General features: G+C 35.8%; 1 protein-coding gene across 2 annotated transcripts in view; it reads right to left on the reverse strand.

Moving 5' to 3' along the window:
* The window catches only part of RNF19A (ring finger protein 19A, RBR E3 ubiquitin protein ligase), a 58,094-nt gene that overhangs the window by 17,558 nt on the left and 15,116 nt on the right, over positions 1-25,420 (reverse strand). Inside the window, exons 1-3 of one of the 2 annotated variants that reach the window (XM_006943325.4) lie at positions 16,208-16,364; positions 13,904-14,671; positions 503-711 (exon numbers count right to left, since the gene is read on the reverse strand). In XM_006943325.4, coding sequence (XP_006943387.1) covers positions 503-711; positions 13,904-14,577 — 883 coding nt within the window. In that variant the 5' untranslated portion in view covers positions 14,578-14,671; positions 16,208-16,364. Of the gene's footprint in view, positions 1-502; positions 712-13,903; positions 14,672-16,207; positions 16,365-25,420 lie in introns of those variants that run through there. The other variant, XM_004000019.5, reaches the window with a different exon arrangement.

Here is a 25,420-nt window from a genome sequence, read left to right on the forward strand (position 1 = left end):
TCCCCACTAAGGTATGATTTGAATCCTTGATCACAAAATTAGAAGAGACATCTGTAAATAAAAGATGTAGTATTTCACAAAACATGTAAATGAAAGAATTCAAAAAATAAATACCATTTTAAACCTGTAACTTTGTGATATTTACACAATTAGAAATAATCTAAAGGTAATATATTCAAACTTAATATTTTATTAAAAATCTTTGCTAAGCTTTGCATAATACACCTTTATAAATTACAATTTCAGACATCCTTAGCTATCAGTTATGCAAATCATCACGGCACTTCACTTTTTGACAATAAAATCTTTCCAACCTCAGTACCATTTTCTTCCACAGCAAAGATTGAGTGCTTCTGAGACAGAAATGCCAACACATAAAACACTTTCAAAAACTGAAGGGAGAAAAGGTAATAACAGGAACTGAATGCTGCATTTTTTATTAAGATAACTATAGTGCTCTGTATGTGTCAAGTATCTTATTAGAAAAGTTAGACATAAGTACCTGCTGCTCCAGATTCTTGACTATAACTAATGGATGAAGAACGTATAGTTCTCAGACGTAAACTCTGGGCTCTCTCTTGCCGAGCAGCATCACAGGTCTGATTGGGGTGCCAAATTTGTTTACAGTGGTAGCAAAACTCTGTTCCACAGCCTTCTCGCCCACATGTTAATTTTGGACAGCTAGCACATCCAAATGCTATCACAGCGTATCTTCAAAGAAGAATAAAAACGATTTAAAATGTGACATAAAAGAAGAAATATTAAGTAAAACAATTAGCCAACTTCAATGCTATTCCTGTTTTCTATTTATGCATGACCAAATAGTCATAAACTCTATCTCATCAATATAAAAGGGGGGGAAAAGTGAACAATTCATAAATGAAGACATACAAATGGTTCAAAACATTTTTAAAGTTCCACTGTTAACTAAGATGGCAAACTATATAGTTAACTTAATCCCAATTTTATAAAAATTCTATTAAATTAGTACAATATGCACACAGAAAACACTAGAAGGAAATACACCAAAAATCTTGACAGCCGTTTTGCTGGTATTAGAGTTCTAATTTTCTGTTTTATATATTTATACATTTCCGACTTAAAAATTTTTTTTAATGTTTATTTATTTTTATGTGGGGGAGGGGCAGAGAGAGAGGGAGACACAGAATCCAAAGCAGGCTTCACACTCTGAGCTGTCAGCACAGAGCCCCATGTGAGGCTCAAACTCACGACTTGTGACATCATGACCTGAGCTAAAGTTGGACACTTAACCGACTAAGCCCTATAGGCACCCCTATACATTTCTGATTTTTATAATTACTTGTTACTTTGAAAATCAGAAAAACAAAAATATAACCTATTCAAAATATAATGACTGTGAATGAGCTATACCTATAAGTGAATGGCAAACTGCCAATTCATAAGTTCTGTAATTATCTGGTATTTATGCATAAATTCTCATATTAATGTTTCTAAGGCACATGCTGAAAGTGCTCTTTGGTGCCGATGTCCTACCAAAAAGTACATAAACTTGAATTTTCAAGCAAAAAATTTTTTTTTCCACTTAAAAGACTGAGAATAGTAGATTCATGACTTGCCCCAATACCTATTCTCTAAGTTAATATTTTTGTCACTTTCATGTTTATTTTTGAGAGAGAGACGGACAGAGCGAGCGTGCACGTGAGCAGGGGAGGGCTGAGAAGGAGATATAGAATCCAAAGCAGGCTCCAGGCTCTGAACTGTCAGCACAGGGCCTGACACGGGGCTTGAACCCATGAGCCGTGAGATCATGACCTGAGCCGGAGTCAGATGCTTAACCAACTGAGCACTCCCCAATATTTTTGGCACTTTAATAATTTCTTATTTAAAATAAATTCTGGGCACTCTTGGACATTTATCCCAGAAAAATGAAAACTTATGTTCAAACAAGTACACAAACGTCTATAGCAGCTTTATTTGTAACAGCCAAAAACCAGAAACAGTTTAGATGTCATTCTTCAACAGGTCAATCAATGGTTAAACAAACTGGGGTGCATATATACCATGGACTGCTACTGGAGAACAAAAAGAAACTACTGATACACTTAACAACTCTCATAAATCTCTGGGGAATTATGCTGAATGAAAAAAGTCCGTCTCAAAGTTATATATACTGTATGATTCCATTTATACATTTTTGAAATGACAAAGTTTTAGAAATGGAAAACTGACTAGAGGTGGCCACAGGTTAAGGGATGGGGTAGAGGAGCCAACAGGGTGTGATACAGGTGGATGTATTTATAAAAGAACAACAGGTATATGACTAAATATACATACACACACCAGTAAATACAAGTAAAACTGGGGGAATTTAAGATTGGTAGATTATATCAATGCCAATATCCTGGTTGTGATGTTGTCTTATAGCTTTGTAAAATGGTACCACTGGGGCAAACTGTGAAGGATACACAGGATTTCTCTATTATTTCTTATAATTACACATGAATCTATAATTATCTCAATAAAAGTTTACAATAAAAAATGTTTAGAGGATTCTGGTTCTCTTTGAAAGGGACACAAACAAGTCTTATTTATATATAAGAAGCTTTTGGGGCGCCTGGGTGGCTCAGTCGGTTGGGCGCCCGACTTCGGCTCAGGTCATGATCTCGCGGTCCGTGGGTTCGAGCCCCGCGTCGGGCTCTGTGCTGACAGCTCAGAGCCCAGAGCCTGTTTCAGATTCTGTGTCTCCTTCTTTCTCTGACCCTCCCCTGTTCATGCTCTCTCTCTGTCTCAAAAATAAATGTTAAAAAAATTTTAAAAAATATATATAAGAAGCTTTGTAAATATCCAACATTTCCTTTTGCCTGGAAACTTAGGGGAGTTTCCAGGGTTCCTTTTGTTATTGGCAGTAAAATTTAAACAGTAACTGTCACTGAGATTTTTATTAAATTTCAAAATAATCTACAAAATTGTAAAGTTTTAATAGTCAAGAAGTTCCTCCACTTTTGGACCCTTTGCTTCCTTAATATCTTATATCTTACCCTTTAAACTTAAATTTTACATCTTAAATTCCATTTTATTTTTGATAGACCAATTCTGCAATTACCACTATCTATCATAAATATGTCCAAGCATAACTAACTCAAAGGTAATTTATGTATCAGCGTCAGGTAATTTAGCAAAGTTTAATTTCCTGAGGGCTTATTCATTGCATTCTCAATAAAAAGAAAAAAGTCCTCAAAGACTCTACACTTTCTCTTCTACAAATTATAACCCTAAGCAGTCTTTAAGGTAGTAATTTCACTGAAAAGGAAATGACCTTCTCTTCTAAAACTCTTTTCTAACCTAGCTTTTCTTGAAGGAAGGAAGAAAAGGGACACAGGGAAATCTGTGTGTATGCAGGGGACAATGATGTTAAGACCGACTGTTTTTTAAGGCCAGTCACAATTATAAAGGCAGAAGAAAAATTTAGGTTACCTGGTCCAAATTCCACTTCTACCCCCTATTACTGAATAGTTTCATGTAAATTACATCATCTCCCTACAACTAAGTTTTCCCAAAAATATAACAGGGACTCAAGAAGTTTGGCTTAGGCTCAGTAGTCACCCAAAATCAACTTCAGCTTTAGCCTTGATCTTTAGAATGCCAAATAAGCAATTCACCATTTCAGTGATATTTCTAGTATCTCTGCACCTGTGTTTGATTAATGACCATGTGATCATACAAGTTACTATCCTTTCTACAGCAATATAAGTAATGTATGTCATTTTGGATTATTAGTATCTGAATATTCATTGTAAAATAACCATTAGTAGGCATTCTAGACAGAATAAAAATCTTATGGCTTTATATGGTGAAATTTTACTGGACAACTTAAGTATAAATGTACATAATGTTGGAAAAATAAAATGCAATAATTATTAGTGATGACTGTGAAAGCCAAATTTAGATACAAACTAAAGAACTTTCAAACAATTAAATAGGGAAACAGATTTACAGTTAATATGAACATTGAGAGTGCTATAACAGAATTTAGGAAGAATATAGCCTTTCTGAGTAAATAAGTATTTATAAAACATATATGAGGTAGATGAACAGAAATTAGGTTATATCAGGGCGCCTGGGTGGCTCACTCGGTTAAGCATCTGACTCTTGATTTCAGCATAGGTCATTATCTCACAGTTGTGGGATCAAGCCTGGTGTTGGACTCCACACTGAACATAGAACCTGCTTAAGATTCACTCTCCTTCTCTCTCCTTCTGCCCCTCTCCCCTGCTTACACTCTAAAATAAATAAAATTAAATTTAAAAAAGAAATTAGGTTATATCGTAATTCTAACCTCGGTTAAAGTTGTTCAGTATACTACTATATCACTAAATAAACCTTTAAGAATTGACATACTTTTTAATGATTTAAGCTATGAATCTTTTAAGAAAAAGTCCTTATTCGAGAATTCCTCACATTTTGACAAGAAGAATGAAAAACAGAATGTCAACTTTGCCATTTTAAAATTTCATGACAAGATGCAGTGTATGGGTGGCTCAGCCAGTTAAGCAACCAACTTTGGCTCAGCTGGTGATCTCATGGTTCATGAGTTCGAGCCCCACATCAGGCTTTCTGCTGTCAGCACAGAGCCTGCTTCGGATCCTTCGTCCCCTACCCTGTCCTCTCTGCCCTTCCCCTAATTTCACATGTGCTGTCTCTCAAAAATAAACATTTAAAAAACAAAGTAAAATAAAATTTCATGACATGAGAATTTCCAAAATCTGATACAATATCCATGAAAACACAAAAGGGTATGGCAAGAAAACTGAGATCTCAAAACGCATTTTATTCTCAATAATCAAACTTCAAACAGCTTCATAAATTGCTTTAAGATGAAAATTCCTTACAGTTTTGAGTCTAAAGACTTAAGCTTGTTGAAAATAACTGCTTATAAGTATTGAATATCTCTACTTAGAATTTTTTAAATATGCAGTATAATTATCAGGAGCAAACTAAACAGCTGACATGTAGACTAGTATCCTACAGTATGATGTCAAACACTTAACATTTGATTATTTTTTAAATTTTTTTTTAAATAAAATTTTATATTGGGGCACTTGGGTGGCTCAGTTAGCTGAACATCCGACTTTGGTCATGATCCCACAGCTCGTGAGTTCAAGGCCCGAGTTGGGCTCTGTGCTGACAGCTCAGAGCCTGGAACCTGCTTCAGATTCTGTCTCCGTCTCTCTCTGCCCCTCTCCCAATCGTGCCATGTCTCTCTCAAAAATAAATAAACATTAAAAAATTTTTTTTAGGGACACCTGGGTGGCTCAGTCGGTTGAGTGCCTGACTTAGGCTCAGGTCATGATCTCACAGTTCATGGGTTCAAGCCTGCATCAGGCTCTGTGCTGACAGCCCAGAGCCTGGAGCCTGCTTCGGATTCTGTGTCTCCCTCCCTCTCTGCTTCTCTCCTGCTCACGCGCTCGCGCTCTCTCTCTCTCTCTCTCTCGAAAATAAAATAAACATTACAAAAAATTTTAAACTTTTTAAGTATAAAATTTTGTATTTACTTTTGTATCCTCTAAGTTCATCACACCATAATTAGTGATATTTGACTTTGGCCTTGGAGCAATATTAATTTGACATCTGGTCATTTGGCATTTGTTGAAAATGTAGGTTAGATGCATCTCAAAAATTAGGATATAGTACTAAAAAGAGTTGTGATACATAAATAAAGCTGTGTGTGTGGTTATACAGGGAGAGCGAGAGAGAGAGAGGAGAGAAAGAGGTGGGGAGAAAGGAGGGAGAAGGGGGGAAAGAATTTGTTCATAGCATGTATGTACTCAAATATTAGAGATAAAGTAATAAGAAAAAGTATATCAAACTTGTTTTATGCTACTTCTCAGTATTTTTTTAAAGGAAAAGCTAAGAAATCCAATCCTAGAACTAAACATTCACGTCCCATTCAATCTGTTCAAATCACAAAGAAAAATAAGTTTATCTTTCCTAATTCTGTTTTCATGAATGTATATTTTGATTAAAAGTTAAGGCAGTCTACCAGTTTTTTCTTATGTTAACAGTTATTGAGTACTTACTATATAAGTGTTCGTGTTCATACATATTCAGTCCTAATAATAACTTTGTTAGGCACATTCTATAATACAGCAAGAATTAAATGTACCTAGCATTCACACATTTTTGAAAGCAAAATGTTAGGCCTTTTGAAGATGATTTTCATTGTGTGGGAGCTGAACTTTTTTTCCATTGGAAAACAGCTCTCAAATTATAATGGAAGCCAATGGTAAAACTAAATATAAAATGCTTCCTTTAAAGAAAAATTTCAGGAGTCTCTCTGCTCTGATGCATTAAGTGTTATGTGGGAAAAGAACACCCTCAGATGTCAGAGATAAGTGAATAATACTAGTTAACTAAACATCTTTGGCTTGAACAGTATTCACATCTTGGTTTAAAAGATACTCCATTTCCTTCTACAATCCATTATTTAACTCAAGTCTTACTTTCCATCTCTATTCTTTCTACTTAAATTTTTTTTAAGTTTATTCACCCATTTTGAGAGAGCAAGAGAGAGCAAGCATGCAAGCAGGGGAAAGGGGGAGAGGGGCAGAGAGAGAGAGAGAGAGAGAGAGATAATCCCAAGCAGGATCTGCACTGTGAGTGCAGAGCCAGATGTGGGACTTGAACTCACAAACCCAGGGGATCATGACGAGCTGAAATCAAGAGTTGGACGTTTTACTGAATGAACCACCCAGGCACCCCCCTACTTAAAATGTTGAAGCCTCCCTATTTAGCAGGAGTGAAGGGATAGGAAGAAACGGGAAAGGTGCAAAGGGATTCGAATAGGGCAGTCTTTCCAGAAATATTTTGTTCACTAAATTGCTAACAGGAGGTCTATACTAACAAGTACTCAATGGTCAAGTTAGGAAAATGCTAAGCAGAATTACTTTTTCATTTTTTTTGTTAATCCTAGGATTTTCTAAAAAAATTTTTTTAACATATCAATGATCAGTAGACAGTGATTTCCAGAATTTATTTCACCATGATGTCTATTTCCTGGTAGAGTTTCGCAGTACTAGAGTTCTACAAATTACACTAATGATCACACTTAGGAAGTAGGGATACCAGCTAGGATAGTATAGCCTGTCTATAGCAAATTCCTCATGAAGGAACAAGTAAAAAGAACAATAGATATATTTCACATGAAATGTAATCCTAAGAAAGATATAATAGTCCCCAATAAAAATATTAAAAAATGAGAAAAAAGAAGAACGATTATCTAGGAATCAAAGATACATTTTTTGCCCCAAAGGTAAATTTTAACACAACCTTTAGAGAACAAAGAAAACATAATCACAAATACCCAAACTATTTGATCCAGATAAGGGGAAAAGTAAAATTTTGTATCAAAATCAATAGGCTCATGTTTCCACTTGCTAAAAGTTACTATTATTTTATGGAAAAGGAGTAACTTGCTTAATATATTTGGGAGAGTGTCTAGGTAATGTGAGGCTCATCTCCTGGTTCCCTCTTTCAGAAGCTGCTTACTTCCTACAGAGGACGAATTCTGTTGTGCTTTCCACTACATGCTCCAGGGGAGGCTTACAGTTGTTGAGAACTGCCCAGACTATTTGGAGAAGTCAGTCTTATTTAGGAGTGAAGTGTAAGCAAGCTATTCTGGCTGCACATCTAAAGCCACATTCTTTAGCTAACTAATTAGTAGAGAGAGCTGACATGTCTCCTGTCATATCAACTTGGTTCTGAATGAAGGTTTGAGGGAACGTTTTTATTGATTCCCTTAAAACTCCATCAAAAATCTTAGTATCATAATAATGTCTGGTATAGCAGAAGTTTATACTGAATTACACAGCATTAAAATCTATCTAGATCAATTTTATGGTTAGGAAGAATAATTTAAAAAAGAGCAAACTCTCAGCTCAAGGTACTTTCAAACTCCCAGAATACTTTTATGAATGTCTATTCTAACAGATACAACTTACCACTAGTTAAGAATTACAACTTCCACTGAAACATGGTTTACTCATGATGGTTCCCTATACACAAAACCTGCTGTTTTCTAAGTCACATGTACTTGTTTCCTCTGGAGAAAATAAAAGTTGGATCTCTTCTCTGTATAAAATTTCTAAAAGGTCAGCCTACAAAAGCATTTCCAGCATGTCAAAAGATGGTCAAGTTATTTTTTATTTTTTTAATGTTTATTTATTTACTTTTGAGAGAGAGAAAGCACAAGTGGGGGAGGGACATAGAGACAGGGAGACACAGAATCCAAAGCAGGCTCCAGCTTTGAGTTGTCAGCACAGAGCCTGATGCGGGGCTCGAACCCATGGACCGTGAGATGATGACCTGAGCTGAAGTTGGATACTTAATGACTGAGCCACCCAGGTGTCCCAAAAGATGACCAAGTTATGGCTAAAACCTTTTTGTAGGATGGAAATAAGAGTTATATAGATATTAACTAAATTTAAAATATTTAAATATTAAAATTTGAGTTTAAAATATTGTTTAGTTGCTATAGCTCCATTTAAGTTTATGAACAGTATCCTCCACCACAATAATTATATAGAATAATTTAAATATCGGCCAGTTTGACACTACACAAACCTGATTATAGCTGATCACATTGCTTTAAAGTGTTTTATTGATGGTTCTTAAGATAGATGATTTATGTTTGTGGCATATAGTAAGATTGGTTCATTCAACAACTCTTTGTTGAGCATGGGGTTAACCAATGGTTACAAAGAAAAATCAAATACACACACACACACACACACACACACACACACACACACACACACACATTTTTGCCCTTGAGGGGCTCACAGACATTATTAAATCATTAATCATATTCTTCTATAATAAATGTTCCTATGTATTCAAAGCTCCCCATCAAAGTCAGAAGCACTCACCTGAGATAACAGGGATAATTTGTGCTGGTAGAAGGGTGGCATTGAAACAAGTGATGACCAAAACTGATATGGTAACTTTTTGCTATGTGCCTACAATGTATAAACCAGGCCTCCTGGGCAGAAGGTAATCAGATATTTTTACTCAACACAGGTTTTATGCTTTCCTTCCTAAGTGCCCCTCACCCCAACACTTCTTAGCCACGGCCAGATTTTTCTCTGAACCTGTACAGACTGCATGTTCTAGAAGCAGTCTGGCTAACTTCATCCTGGTTAAATCATAGCACACAGGTTTGGCTCCTTCTCAAGAGGAGTTTTTAGAAATACTATCTTTTAAACAAGCTTCATCTGTCCTGGCCCTCAGAAGAGTGGAAAGAATATTAGGTCAGAAACCCTGAGACATCTCAAATAGAAACCAGGTCAAGTTTTCTTTATACTCTGAGCTCAGGGAAGTATTTCTCAAAGTGTGTTAAACTACATGTTTAAGTAAAATTAACGTTAGACACACAAAAGGGTTATATTGATAAATGTCAAATGCAAAAGAAAAAATTCATAACTTCACAAACAGCATTTCTAGAAAAAAGCCTTTCAAGTGTGTTGTACAATGAAAGGTATTAAATACTATATATGTGCCAATGGTCCTAGTTGCCTAAATATTTCTATGACTTACTGACAATCAGATATTTACCAGTATTCTTAATGCCAGATTTAAATAATAAATGGATTTTAAGTTAAAAAATGTCTTGGGGCACCTGATGGCTCAGTCGGTTAAGCGACCAACTCTTGATTTCAGCTCAGGTCATGATCTTGCAGTTTGTGAGTTTGAGCCCTGCATCAAGCTCTGCGCTGACAGTACAGAGTCTGCTGGGGACTCTGTCTCCCTCTCTCTATACACATCCCCTGCTCTTGTGTGTGCACTCTCTCTCAAAAATAAATAAAATATTAAAAAAAAAAAAGTCCTTCTGTAGATCCAAAAATTTTAGTAAGTTCTGAGAGGGCAGGGATTTTTGGGTTTTGTTCATTATTAAATCTCTACTACCTGGCACACAGATGCATTAAATATTTGAGTAGCTGTCTGACTTAAAAAAATTTACAGCAAAACTTAAGAAATGGACATGAGGAATGATAAATAAGAGCTATAAAATAGTTATTGTGTGCTAGGAATTATGCTAATAATAAAATTAAAGATCTATCCCAATTCTTAACACAATAGGACAGAGATTCAAAATCAGATCTGTATATGCTCATGCTAAGTAAAAATGAAACTTTTAATGAGAGTTTATGTAGTATTCTATGTTTTCAAGTTTTTTTATGTTTAGCTACTTTTGAGAGAGCAAGCGTGTGCACCCGCACACGCGAGCAGGGGAGGGGCAGAGAAAGAGGGAAACAGAATGTGAAGCAGGCTCTAAGCTCTGAGCTGTCAGTACAGAGGCAGATGTGGGACTCAAACTCACGAACCCACGAGATCATGATCTGAGCTGAAGTCAGACACTTAACCAATTGAGCCACCCAAGTGCCCCTCTATGTTTTCAAAGTATACATATACATTTTAGGTTAATGGATGACATTTTCTACATAATGCAACCATAAAAGCCTACAGTGTAATCAAGTATATAAAATATGCTCTTAATCTTGAGAGACAGCATAAATCAAATGTAAATGAAAATACATAAATAAAAGTTATGTTGACATGTTTTCTTTGTCCTTTGTGGGTAAAATACTAACAACCACCAACCCAAAGTTAACTTACAGTCAATTTAATCAAGGCCAATTCTTTGTTAAACTTATGTAACAATCAAGTGGTTGTTTTCCTAATAACAGAATCTATTAAAGTAGTTGTTTCTATTATTTTATGATATTTATACTTGAGTTAACATTTAATTTCTCCAAAATATTTAGAATATTAAGCCATTTTACTTTTTTAACAATGAAGTCTCAATGAGAAGAAAATGGGCGAAAATAACCCAAAGTATGAAATATTTTTAAATTTTACTGAAAAATGTCACACATACAAAAAGGACTTACAAATGAATACCCCTGTATCTACCACACAAACTAAGGAAAGTATCAGTAGAGTGATCATATAATTAACAACCTAAACTGGAACATGTGAGAGTGGTGATGCTATTAAAAATTACACCAGTACAGTAAGTGTAAACTGAAACCACTGAGGGAAATCAGAACCCAAGGTTACCTCATTTATCAGTGGCTTTAGAAGGCCCCTTGATTGCCCCTTCAAATTCACATCCTCCTTTTCAATTGGTAACCATGAAACTCAATATAATTCATCCATTTTGTTTTTAATGAACAATTTTTTTCTTGTTTGCTATTACGAACCTTCTTAAACATGTCTCCTAACAAAATGTCTCCTGGTACACAAGAGTTTTTTCAAGGTATTTCACTAGGAGTGGATCTTTTAAATTACAGGGTAAATGTGTACTCAATTTTAATAATAATAATAATAATAATAATAATAATAATAATAATGGCAGTAGGTGAGCTAGACATATGTTTTCTTTTGGTTCAATTTTTTCCTTTTATTTATAAAACTTTCCTTTGTAACCTGTTTTGATTTTGTTTTGGTGTTATTACATGTGATGACGATCTATTTTTTTCCCCTCAAAGAGCTAATTTTCACAATTCTGTATGTTGAAAAATCAATCCTTTCCCAGTTTATGTTTCCCCTAAAATCAAGTTCTTATATAAACAAGAATCTGTGTCAGCCCTTCTATTGTGTTCTATTAGGTTGATACAATTGATATCTATTTGGACCACATGATCAGTCAACCCAGCACCACAGAATATACCTATTTACTGACCAGAAAGTTTGTGCCCAGGATTTATGGTCTCAATCTCTTAGGGCCACAGATTCTGACATGTAAGCCTTTTAACTTATTCTATCACTTTCAGACTTTTTCTTTTAAATCTATTAAATGCTTGAAGGAACTTGTGAAGCACTTCTTACCCTGAGGTTCCATGAAAGATAAAAAACCACATTCTTTCTCCAGACAAAACACAATATATAGGCATATTCCTCACTATTTGAAGTCTTGCTATAGAAGTATTTGCTATAATGATGTGTAAAAATGTTTTTATAACATTTGCTGTCCAACTTAAGATCTAATGAACGTGCACACTTGCACCGTGAAACTTTGCACAGGAGTCCAGGGGACCAAGTGATACAACTGTATCCAAGCTGTTCTTCTCACAGGATAAAGCCTCCTGTTCAAGTTATTTAAATGTATTGTTCATTATCCCTATTTTCTTCCCATCTTTTTCTTGAGAGTTTAATTCTTCATGGATCTCAGAGTTTGCTTCTGTCATATACCTGGAAGCACAGCCAACCTTGGCCCGGTTTAGATAGTTATCTTTAACATAACATTTTATTATTTATATTCTAGTACAAGCTCCCTGCAGTAGAGGGGAGCATAGTTCAAATCTGATAATAGTATTTCTGAGTCCTTCACACAACTAATAAGTTCATAAAATGTTCAATAATTAGGTAATATTTTTAATGCTTTGTATTACACTGAAATCCTTGGTAGCCAGTTAAGTGCTAGTTATAACTGGGAAAACTGGCTGTGATTTGCACAGGCTGGCAACATACCATCACTTTTCTCATTTAAAATTATGGAATGCAATCGACTGATGAATAAAGAAGATGTGGTATACATATACAATGAAATTTTACTCAAAGATCAAAAAGAATGAAATCTTGCCATTTGCAACAACATTCATGGAACAGGAACATATTATGCTAAGTGAAGTCAGTCAGAGAAGACAAATATATGATTTCACACGTATGTGGAATTTAACAAACAAAACAGATGAACAGGGGAAGGGATGGAAAATTAAGACAAAAACACAGAGGAAGGCAAACCAGAAGAGACTTAAATACAGAGAACAAAATGAGGGTTGCTGGAGAGGTGTGGGGTGGGAGGATGGGCTAAATGGGTGACGGGCATTAAGGAGGGCACTTGTTGGGATGAGCCCTGGGTGTTATATATAAGTGATAAACCACTAAATTCTACTCCTGAAGCCATTAGTACACTATAGGTTAACTAACTTGGATTTAAATAAAATTTAAAAAATAAAATAAATTATGGAATATAGGCTAAATGCAATCTGAAAATTTGCTACTCAACAAGCTTTCAATAATAGATTCGATTCAGACAATAAATCCTGAAACTTCATCTGAGAAATTAAACTCACATTCCACCCTCGTCTCTGATTATACCCAGATAATCTTGGAAGTTCTGGGTTTTCCCCAACTCTTACTTACAATCTCTGGTTTACTAATGGTATGCTAAATAACATCCGGTATTTACAGCTTTTGTTCTTCTTAGAAAACATATGACTGCTTATTCCTAGTTATAGCAACTGTACACAGTAAATGCTCTATAAAAAGAAAATGCTGTTAAACATAATGAAATACTGAAGCAAAATTATTATCAACGTTGAGAAAGTGGTACTTGTAATTAAAAACTTGAGGCAACTGAAGTATTATATAACCTCTAGATCTTGAGACTAGCAATACTGATGTAATACCAACATGTACACATGACACTATGGCACACATTAAGGTATTATGTGCATGTTTCAAAAGGATCAGTTGAGTATATACAACCGAAATCCACCCCCCGCATGAAAGCAAACAAAATCCCTGATCATTTCATCTGTTCTACCAAAATAACCGTTTTTCCAAATGAATGGGGAAAATCAACTTTGCCCACAACTAGATCCTAGTACTCTATCATCTTATCCTTTTCTTCTGAAAATGCTCTTAAGTGAGTATGTGAAGAGATACAATATAACAATGAGTAAGAGAAGATTCTTTCCATTAGCATCAAAACACTGTGCCTGGCACATGGTATGTACTCAAATGCATGTTTGTCTTACTGAATGAATGAATTACCTGACATGTTAGGATTTTTGAGTAATAGCTAATTCTTGTTTTATCTACAGAAAAAATATTAAAGAAAAAACAAACAAAATCTTACCCACAATCTGGAGCCGGACACCACCTACAATCAGGATCTGCAACAAGCCACCGTCTAAGCATAAATTCTTCGTATTTTTCCATCAAGACATCATCACTTAATATCAAGCGAATATCATGGGGATTAAACCGTTCAGTACATTCTGGGCAACTGATATTAACTCTACTTTCAGATATTTCTATCCTTAGATATTGTCGTAAGCAATCCACACAAGATCTATGATGACAAGTCATTATCTCAGGAAATCTGTCCTTAGAATGCCGCAGAAGGCACAAAGGGCACTCTATAAAGTCTCCAATTTGTTTGCTGAGAGAAGTTAATCCATTGTCAGAGGAGGTATTTGTAGAGAAAATGGAGTTCTTATCAGTACACATTTCAGAATGTATACTTTCAATGCTCGCAATTCCATCCACCCCGCCATTTAGCTCCCTTGATTTACGTTTGTTATCCTTTTTTCTCCGAAACAGAGAGCCTATTGAAATTCTTCTCTTTTTGGGTGCCTTTTTCACTGAAGGCAAGCTCACAGATGAGGCAGAAGACTGAAGATCACGATCTGAACCCATTTGCCGATGTAAACTCATGTCTAAAATGCTCATTAGAATTGAGTCAGGGTCTGTGTTTACACACAGCCCTTCATTATATTTAGAGATAAAACCTATTTCTTGTTCTTGCATTCAGATTAAGTCATGATGTAAGAAAATCCTACTTGGTTCCTTTGGTGAATTCTTGAAACAGCTGGACTTACAGAAGACGGTAATCATAGATGTTCTGAAAAACAAAACACAACACCAATATCATTTTACTGTATTCTTAGTCTGCATGTTTTTCTTTTTTTTTTTTTAATTTTTTTTTTTTTTTTTTGCAACGTTTATTTATTTTTGGGACAGAGAGAGACAGAGCATGAACGGGGGAGGGGCAGAGAGAGAGGGAGACACAGAATCGGAAACAGGCTCCAGGCTCTGAGCCATCAGCCCAGAGCCTAACGCGGGGCTCGAACTTACGGACCGCGAGATCGTGACCTGGCTGAAGTCGGACGCTCAACCGACTGCGCCACCCAGGCGCCCCTGCATGTTTTTCTTAATAAACTTACAACTTTACTATAAAATTTCAAGCCAGTATGTTATTTAATCATTACATTGTTTTTTTTTTAATAAGGCCAATTTAGTGAGAAGTCTACACAAGAATGTAATATAGAATGAATGTTAAAACAAGTATATTCTTTAATTTTGATTAAAAACTCTAGATTTGAGCTGACTTTGTCATTTTTGAAATCTGATAAAAAAAATTTCATCATTTTCACTCAGACCTCATGATTCCCCAATGCTTTTCAGAGTTTTTGTGAACTGACAATAACATATTCACACAAATACAAAGGATTAAGTATAGCTTATACACTCTCGAAGAGCAAAGTGTGTGTGTGTGTGTGTGTGTGTGTGTGTGTGCGCGCGCATGCTCTTACCCTGCCAGATGTAATGACTTTTAAAGTTACAGTAATTAAGATGACATCTGGTTACATCACACAAGGCTGGATACAAAGACCAATAGCAGACAGTCCAGAAAAAAAGTCCCACATATATGTGAATACATATATGTGGTTACATTATTGAGCACTAAGGATGGCCTTTTCAAAAACAAAACATAGTACTGTTTTACTGGTTACCATCTGAGAAAAGGAACTTGACCTATAGCTCACCTCATGCATAAAAATCAATTCCACTTGGTTCACACATCTAAGCATGAAAAGTAAAATTGCAAAGTTTCTAAAAGTCAATAGAAGACAATATTTCAGTGAAAAGATTTCTTCAACAGAAAAGTACTAACCATAAAAGAAAAGACTGACAAACTGTGGAGTGTAATAAACTCAAAAGGTAGTATTAAGGGAGTGGGACTACACATTTGCCACATATAATAAAGGATCAGTACCCAGAATATGGAAAGAACACTTACAAATCAATAAGTCAAAACAGATAATTAAGAAGAAAAATGGAGAATGTGTGCCTGGGTAGCTCATTTGGTTAAGGCTCTGACTTGATTTTGGCTCAGGTCATAATCTCATGGTTCATGAGTTGGAGCCCCATATCAGGCTCCATGCTGACAGTGAGGAGCCTGCTTGGGAGTCTCTCTCTCTCTCCTCTCTCTGCCCCTCCCCTGCTGGTGTGCATATGCATGCTCTCTCTCAAAATAAAATTATAAAAAAGAAAAATGGGCAAGGGACTTAACAGAAACTTCACAGAAGGATATGAACAGTGTCAACATCATTTGTCATCAAGGAGGTGAATATTAAAGCCATGTTGAGATACACACCCAGTAGGATGGCTAAAATTCAGACTGACATTTCCAAGTATTAGCAAAAGCGTGCCTGGGTGGCTCAGTCAGTCAAGCATCCGACTCTTGATTTCAGCTCAGGTCATAATCTCATGGTTCATGGGTTCTAGCCCCATAATGGGCTCTGCATTGATGGCGCAAAACCCGTTTGGAATTCTGTCTCCCCCTCTCTCTGCCTCTTTCTCTCTAAATAAATAAATAAATAAACAAACAAACAAACATTAAAAAAAAATTATTAGCAAAGATGTGGATTGCTGGTGGGAGTGTAAAATGGCACAACTACTTTGGAAAACTGTTTAACGGTATCTAGCAAATTTGAACATATAGATAACTCTATCAATTATACTACTAGAAATAACTGCACAAAAAAATGAATGCATACACACATCAAAAGATATACATAACAATACTAATAGCAGCATTAGCTATAGTAAACCAAAATACTAGATGCAAACCACACTTCCAACAGTAGAATAAGTTGTGATATATTCACATTCTAGTAATTAGAAATCAATGAAAATGAACAAAATACAGCTTCACACAAAACAAGAATAAATCTCACACAAAAGAAGGCATACTGTATGTATAATTCTATTTAAATAAACTTCAAAAACAAGCAGAGCTAATATGATGATAGAAGTCAGGATTATAGCTACCCTTTGTGGGGAGGCACAAAGGGAACTTTGACATATGTAGTGGTTACAAATATATGTTCTCTTTGTGATAAATCACTGACCTACAAATCATGTTTAATATACTTTACTGAATGACTGTAAAAAAATAAAAAAGCTTCCTGAGATGATATCTACACATATCCTTGAGAAAGTCACAATGATTTCCCAACATAAAATATAGAAAAACATTTCACTCAGATGAACTTTATTCTTGTCCATCAATTTTTATTTTCCCATTATTTGCAGCATTCTCTGCTAATTCTGAGGAAAATACAGGGTTTAAGAGTAGGTTTTACCAAAATTTTCTGCATATTTTCTTCTTTGTATGTTATTTTATCTTGCATCTGAAAATGCCTTCTGTACTCCACAGTGCAATATATTTATTTATCATAGAACAGTACAGAGGGAATCTATCCTGGGGAACACATCCTAAGAATTTATCATTTAAAACAGTAAACCAATGGTACTTAATCAGGATCACCTGGGAAATTTTCCAAAATATATACTTTAAGAACTTGATAGCCATATAATTTTTTATCCAAAAGAGAATTCTGTAAGAGTGAATAGAAGCACTCTTAATATTTAAACTAGGATAACAGGGGCAAACTGGAACATGTGTTCATCATATTTAGGAAATCCTAAAATATTGTGCAAATACACAAATATGCCTGAAAGAGAAAATAATCTGAATACTAAACCTTTAATATTTCTATATGGTAAAAAATACTATAAAGTAGAAAGACAATATATTAGAAAAACATACATAACAATGAACAAATTTCCCCACTACACAAACAGCTTTTACACTTAAGAAAAATGCATATTCTGATAGCAAAATGAGCAAAGATACAAGGAGGATGTTTAGAGAAAAAAGTACAAAAATTAGAAAGATAGGATACAATTTTTAACAATAATCACAACTAAAGAAATGAAAATTAAACATTAGATACCCTCTTGATGCACATTAGATTGACAGATTGTAACGGGTTGGTGAGTGTGTACCGAAAGAAGCATCTATGTTAGGAGGAGTGCAAGCAAATCAGCACAATTCTAGGGAACCAATTGGCATTTTCTATTAAATTTCAAAACGGAAATATTCTTAGGCCAGCAATCCTACATGTAAACCTTATCCTTCAGAAAATAAAAGGACACAGGCATGCAAAGACAGTATGCAAGGAAATTCACTGCAGTCTAGTTGATAGAAGCAAACAAAACAAGACCAAAAAACCCACACAAAATCTGAAAATAACTTAAATGTCTAACAGGGGACATGTAAACATAAATGAACCAACCACAATTTATGTGCAATGATATGGAAAGCTCTCTCTATATAATGCTGAGTGCATAACTGCAAAACAGTGTGTATAATGTGAACACATTTGTGGAAAAAACACTCACACAGGCTTACATATACATACATAATTTCTGGAAAAATGTTAAGAAATCATTAACCATGGTTACCTTGTAGAGTACAATCTAGTATTGACTTTCTGCCTTCTGCAGAGCTTAAAACTGTATCATGAGCATCTACTACTTAGAGTTAAGAAACAGAACCCCACAAAAAACAACAAAAAAACATACTTGCCCTAAAGCTAACCAATCAAAAATAGGATGGGGTCCAGAGTTCACCTGTTTTATATTTAGTCAGTAATTCAGTGACATACTCTGATGAAGAACCACTAATACTAAGGAGACTTACTTAAAACACTCTTCACTTAAAAACAAAACTCCATAGGCCTAAGCCTCCTAAACAAGGCTTCTTATGTCTCATTATTTTAGGTACAAAAAAACCCAAAAGTTCCATTAAAAACAACAGCTTAGTTTATTAGTCATTGTCAGCCTATGGGGTTATAGTGAGGTACCCCTTAACCTATGGTATAGAGATGACAAGAAAGACTTACTTAAAAATCTACATAATTTAATGACTATCTTTCTGGAGAAATAATCCACAGAAGTATCTATAAGCATGTGACTGAAGAGTATTAGGAATGCCTCAGTCAAGGGAACTTTGGCTAACTTGGGATTTCTAAGACTGCACCCTAAACCACTAAAAGAAGAAAAGAAAGGACTACAGAAATTCTGCCAATTTGGACAGATGACAAAATGTGTGAAATTAAAAAAAATTTTTTTCAGTGACTCAGGAACTTATTTTTAGAAAAAGTCAACTTCACTCTCCAGTGAAAAATAAAAACCTATTATTTGCATCATTTAATATAGTACTATTCTTTTTGAACTCAACTTTTTATTTATTTTTTTGATGTTTAATTTTTTGAGAGAGTGCGAGCCGGGAAGGGGCAGAGAGAGAGGGAGACACAGAACCCAAAGCAGGCTCCTGGCTCTGTCAGCACAGAGCCTAATGTGGGGCCAGAACTCACCAGCCATGAGATCATCACCTGAGGCGAAGTTGGATGCTTAACTGACTGAGCCACCCAGGCACACCATGAACTCAACTTTTTAAAGAAAACTACTGGGGGCACCTGCGTGGCTCAGTCCACTGAGCACTGGACTCTTGATTTTGTCTCAGGTCATGATCCCAAAGTCGTGGGTTGAGCCCAGCATGTGCCTCTGTGCTGAGCATGGTGCCTGCTTAAAATTCATATTCTCTCTCTCTCTCTCTCTCACACTCTTTACAATAAAATAAAAAAGGTGCCTGGATGGCTGTCAGTTGAGTGCTGGGCTCTTGATTTTGGCTCAAGTCATGATCTCACAGTGCATCAGGCTCTGTCCTGACAGTGTGGAGCCAGCTTGAGATTCTCTCTGTCCCTCCCTTCTTCATACTCTCTCTCAAAATAAACTTAAAAATAAAAGATTTACAAAAAGAAATAAACTATCAACTATAGGAATCTGCATTATGTTCTGCCTCATAAATGCACATTCCATTAAAAAAAATTACTGAGTTTTTAAAACAAATGGTTGGGTTGCTGGTAGGGAAAAGAAGGAAAAAAATTGTTGTATACCATAATACCCAGGGATGCCTGGGTGGCTCAGTCGGTTAGGCATTCGACTTCGGCTCAGGTCATGATCTCACAGCTCGTGAATTTGAGCCCCACATCAGGCTCTGTGCTGACAGCTCAGAGCCTGGAGTCTGCTTCAGATTCTGTGTCTCCCTTTCTCTGCCCCTCCCCCAATCACGCTCTGTCTCTGTCTCTCAAAAATAAAGATGTTAAAAAAAATTTTTTTTTAAATACCACTACACATTAGAGTTTAAAAGTGCTTTTTAGGGGCGCCTGGGTGGCTCAGTCGGCTAAGCGTCCGACTTCAGCTCAGGTCACGATCTCGCAGTCTGCCGGTTCGAGCCCCGCATCGGGCTCTGGGCTGATGGCTCAGAGCCTGGAGCCTGCTTCTGATTCTGTGTCTCCCTCTCTCTCTGCCCCTCCCCCGTTCATGCTCTGTCTCTCTCTGTCTCAAAAATAAATAAACATTAAAAAAAATTTTTTTTTAAAAGTGCTTTTTATTTGTGTCTTGATTCAAACCTCACTACCCTATAGAATAGGTATTATTAACCTTATTTGATAGACAGGAAAACTGAAGTTCAGACAAAGTAAATATTGCAAGGTTAGTAAATGATAGGGTTAGGGGTTAAATTCAGGTCTTCTGACATCTCAGCCTCAGTACCATCATCAGCCTACAGTTGCCTTCATGAAACAACTTCTCCAGGCACTATCAGGATATACAAAATTATCTCAGAAAATGAAAGACAATTACATCTTGCATATCATCCAGGGCCAGTCTTAACTATCATCCTTCAACTCCATGTCTCATTCAAGCCATTCTCCCTTTCTGAAATGCCACTCCCTTTTCTCTCCTCCTAATCAAACTGTACTCCACTTTTATAACTCAGATGAAACTTTACTTTGTTCACTTTTTCTTTCCTGATTATCTTTAACTTTTTAATAAGGTTTTTAATAAAAATTTTTTAATGTTTATTTCTGAGAGAGAGAGAGAGAGAGAGAGAGAGAGAGAGAGAGATCGAGACCATGAGTGGGGTGTGGGGGCAGAGAGAGAGGGAGACATAGAATCCAAAGCAGGCTCCAGGCTCTGAGCTGTCAGCATAGAGCCCAATGTGGGGCTCGAAACTCACAAACCATGAGATCATGACCTGAGCTGAAGTTGGATGCTTAACAAACTTAGCCACCCAGGCACCCCTAATACGGTTTTTAAGGTAGAACTTGAATATTTGTTTTTTTAACACAACAGAGCCAAGATGGTGTCATGAACATAAACATCATAAAGAAATGCCAAATGAGTGTTTGTTAAAATGATACAATGTCACTGAAGTGATATTATTCCAGAACTACAAGAAAATATGAGTCTTCCCCACCCCCAATTGTTATTCCTAGGCACATATGTCTTTTTTTTTTTTTTTTTTTTAAGTCCAATTAGTTCAGGCACCTGGGTTGCTCAGTGGGTTAAGTGGCTGACTCTTGATTTCGGCTCAGGTCACGGTCTCACAGTTTCTGGTATTGAGTCCCACATTGGGCTCTGCACTGACAGCAGGGAGCCTGCTTGGGATTCTCCTTCTCCCTCTCTCTACCCCTCCCCTGCTCATACTCTATCTTTCTCAAAATAAGTAAAATAAAAGAAAAAGTTCAATTAATTCATATTAGGTCTACAAAGAGAAATATCAGTTCTCCTGGATTAAATACATAATACTTTATACATAAAAGCCGAGATGTTTACATGGTACAACACCATTTCAGAGCAGGAACAGAAGATGAATGATAGTAAATGTACTAATGATATAATCTGAAATATACCCAACTCCTAATAATCCCCAATATTGGAAGCTCTTTACTATCTATCACAGGATTTGTCAAGTTGTAATGCACTGATGATATAAAGCAGAGAGGGGGAAAAGATAACTGAGGTGGGGCTCCATAATAGTACGGTAATTGGTTTAGTAGGAATATCCAAAATAAAAGTAGGGATCTATAGTTAAAAATGCTAGAAGAGGTTAGCTACTGAAACAGAACACAATAATAAAATACAGGTAGACCCTAAATTATGTATTTTCACTTAAGTATCTATAATCATAATCATTGTCACACCAATGGCACAAGGAATTCCTGTCACCTGTTAATTAAGCTATGAGAAATGTCTCCTTTCCCTCTTTTTCAGTCTAGCATAACTGACAAGTAACCAAGATTGCCAGTTGCTGCATACTCATGCCCCTGAAGAAAAGGGTAGGAGAATTAGTTTTATCGCAGGCAAACGAGCCCCACTCTTAACCTTTTAATGCACTTCAATGGAAGAGTATCACCCAAGACTGGTATTGGGAAGGACAAAGATCTGCGCTTATCTAACCTTCCCTAGTCCAGTGTTTATACTCCTGTAAAGTCAACACCATTTGATTCTTACTTTTTTTCTACCTCTTGGGAATACGTGAGGAATTATGAAATAGGAATGACCCAAAACAAAGATATTTCTACCAACATGTGTCAAAGCTTTGTAGACTAAAGATTTAGTAAAAGTGCTGATAACTTTGTACTGACTCATAAAATACATCTAATTTGGTACCACACTATTTTTTTTATACTTTCTACAAAGTACAGAAATTAAGCATTCCAGATGAAGTTCCTAATCAATAATTATAATACCATTTTAAATGAAAATATGTACCATATATATTTTTTAATGTTTTATTTATTCTTGAGAGAGAGAGAGAGAGTGAGAGAGCGCACGCACATGAGCAGGGGAGGAGCAGAGCAAGAGAGGGACACAGAATCTGAAACAGTCTCCAGGCTCTGAGCTGTCAGTACAAAGCCCCACGTGGAGCTCGAACTCACAAGCTGTGAGATCATGACCTGAGCCAAAGTCAGTTGCTGAGCCACCCAGGCACCCCTACCATATTTTAAACACTCAATTTATAAACACAGGATAGATAAGAACAATCAGAAGGCTCAAATTCATACAAATAGTAGTCCATGGTTTTAAGAAAAGCTGTATGTATCAGTCAGGGTCCTGGCAAAAACAAAGCATTCTCAAGGAAGTATCTGAAATTCACATTTTAACAAGTGTGGGCAGGGTTAAAGGAACCAAAAAGGGATGGAAACTATTCAGGAACCCACTGCCACCCTTTGGAATGAAGGGGCAGAAGGAAGCAATTGCCGAAGAGCTGTGCAACAGCAACTGAAAGAATAATATCCAGCTTCTCTCTCTGGCTTTTCAACATCCTGCCAATGCCTCACACTGGCTAAGTCCAACAAAGGAGTCCAAACAAGGTAGTCCTTAGAAGAACTCCCTCTGGGGCACAGAGCAAGGCAGAGAAGGGTTAAGAGTGGATCTGGAGGGGCAAACAAACAAACAAACCCAGTACTGGATATATAAAGAAGAGAATTTTGGAGTCAAGACCTGGTTAACTGTGTTTAGTCATAAAATCCCTGCATAAGGTACATTACTGAGTCTGTGATCTCCACTACAAATAGATGTTAGGAGAATAAAGTAGACATGTGCTAAAAGTACCTAACAAAACCTGGCACTATACTAAACGTTAGTATACTAAATGAAGTGAAATGAGAGACAACTTTGTATTCCTAGTGCCTAACACAATGTGTAACTTATAGCAGGTGTCTAATAAACTTTGACTAAATTATGATGCAGAGTACACATAAGAAATGAGGAACTGAGGATTCTGTTCATATCTTTACCTTTGATTTGCTATCACTGTATGATCCATATATTAAGGGATACAGCTTTTTATATACAGCTTTTTATAATGAAAAAGACAAGAATCTTTACCCCATGAGTGCTACAAGAGAAATAAAACAAGTATCTTAACACTATATAACTTCAAGAATTACAGATTTAAGATTTCCCCCAATAAACATCTCCTAACCATAAACACTTCAATAGCACCTGAATAGCCACCCACATGCTAAATGATTTAAAACTAATAAGAGGGTGTTCTGGAAATGTAGAAACCTGGGCAAAAAAAGTTTACAGACAATAAATCACTTCCAAGATAAAATTCCTTTATACTCCTGATCTGTTTTTGCCTGTTATTTAGCTAAAATTAGGCCTCTTCTATTACTTCTCAGAAAGGTTAAAATAGAGCCAAAGTCCAATAATTTTGTGTCTAAATACTAAGTATAAGAGCAAAAGTACCTTACAACTGTTAATGTCAGGTTTGTTTTTTTTTTTAGATGTCTGACATCTAAATGTTTAGCATGTCTAAAAACTTGCATGTAATGAAAACACGGAATATTTACTAGCACTGTTGAAGAGAACAGCTAAGTCATTTTTTTTTTTGCTGATTTAAATGTTTTTTTAAAAAAATTTATTTAAATCCAAGTTAGTTAACATGCGGTGTAATAATGGTTTCAGAAGCAGAATTTAGTGATTCATCACTTCCATAGAACATCCAGTGCTCATTCCAACAATTTAGCCCTATTTAGCCCATCCCCCCACCCTCTACCCCTCCAGTAACGTTCAGTTTGTTCTCTGTATTTAACAGTCTCTTACGGTTTGCCTCCCTGTTTTTATTTCTGTGTTTAAATGAGGAGGAAGTAGGTACAGAGATCCCCACCAGAGTTTCTATTGCTCACTAATTTTGGTTACTAGTGAAGCCTGAGCTATTTTATATTCAAGTGAAAGACTCAAGAAAGAAGATAAACAAGATTTTCTATTTTAGATATTGTATTCTATTGAATACAATATTCTATTGAAAAACATAAAAGGCTACTAAACTTCTTCAGTAATATACACTTATGTCGTAAAGGTGGGAAAAGAGGAGGAATAAAAAAGGCTTTTAAATTTCAATGGCTATATACTTGAAAGATACTTTTAATATTTTTCACATGTTTACAAGTCACTTACATTTCATTTCCTATGACCTAACCACATGCTCATATCCCACTGTTGGGACTTTTCCTTACTGATGTATAAAACCCATGTATACAGAAAGAACAATTGCTTTTACATGTCAAATACATTTTTAAAAATTTGTACTTGATGGCATAGCAATTTTCCAGTGTATTTCAAATTTTCTTAATGTGTTCCAATACCATATCTTACTCTTTATGACTTTTGGGTTCTACACTTGTCTTGAAAGAGTCTTGTTCACTCCAAGATTATATTTCTAAAATCCTCTCATGTTTCCTTCTGGTACTTCTATAGTTTATCTTTCTGCTTAAATCTCTCCTCCATTTCAATTTAATGTTGAGAATAAGTACATATCAAAATTTATGTTTTCTAAATGGCTAGTCACTTACCTCAACACCAGCTATTGAATAATCTCTTTTTCATTCACACCTCCCACCTATTTAATAAGCTACACCTAGTATGTGAATTCATGCTATCTAGGTGGTATGGACTTTTAAAATAAGCTCTTGAAATAAACTACCAAACTCTCTTGTTCCAATTTGTAATCCCACCAGTCAGAAAGGTGCTTATTTCCCTGAATTCTTACCAACATCCTTTGCTATTTCAATAGCTTTTTCTGAGTCACAAAAAAAAAGTACTTCAATTTCCATTTATCTGATTACTAAACAAATCAAACGTTAGTTCACATTCACTGTCC

This window comes from Felis catus, chromosome F2, assembly GCF_018350175.1.
Source record: "Felis catus isolate Fca126 chromosome F2, F.catus_Fca126_mat1.0, whole genome shotgun sequence".
Taxonomy (NCBI): domain Eukaryota; kingdom Metazoa; phylum Chordata; class Mammalia; order Carnivora; family Felidae; genus Felis; species Felis catus.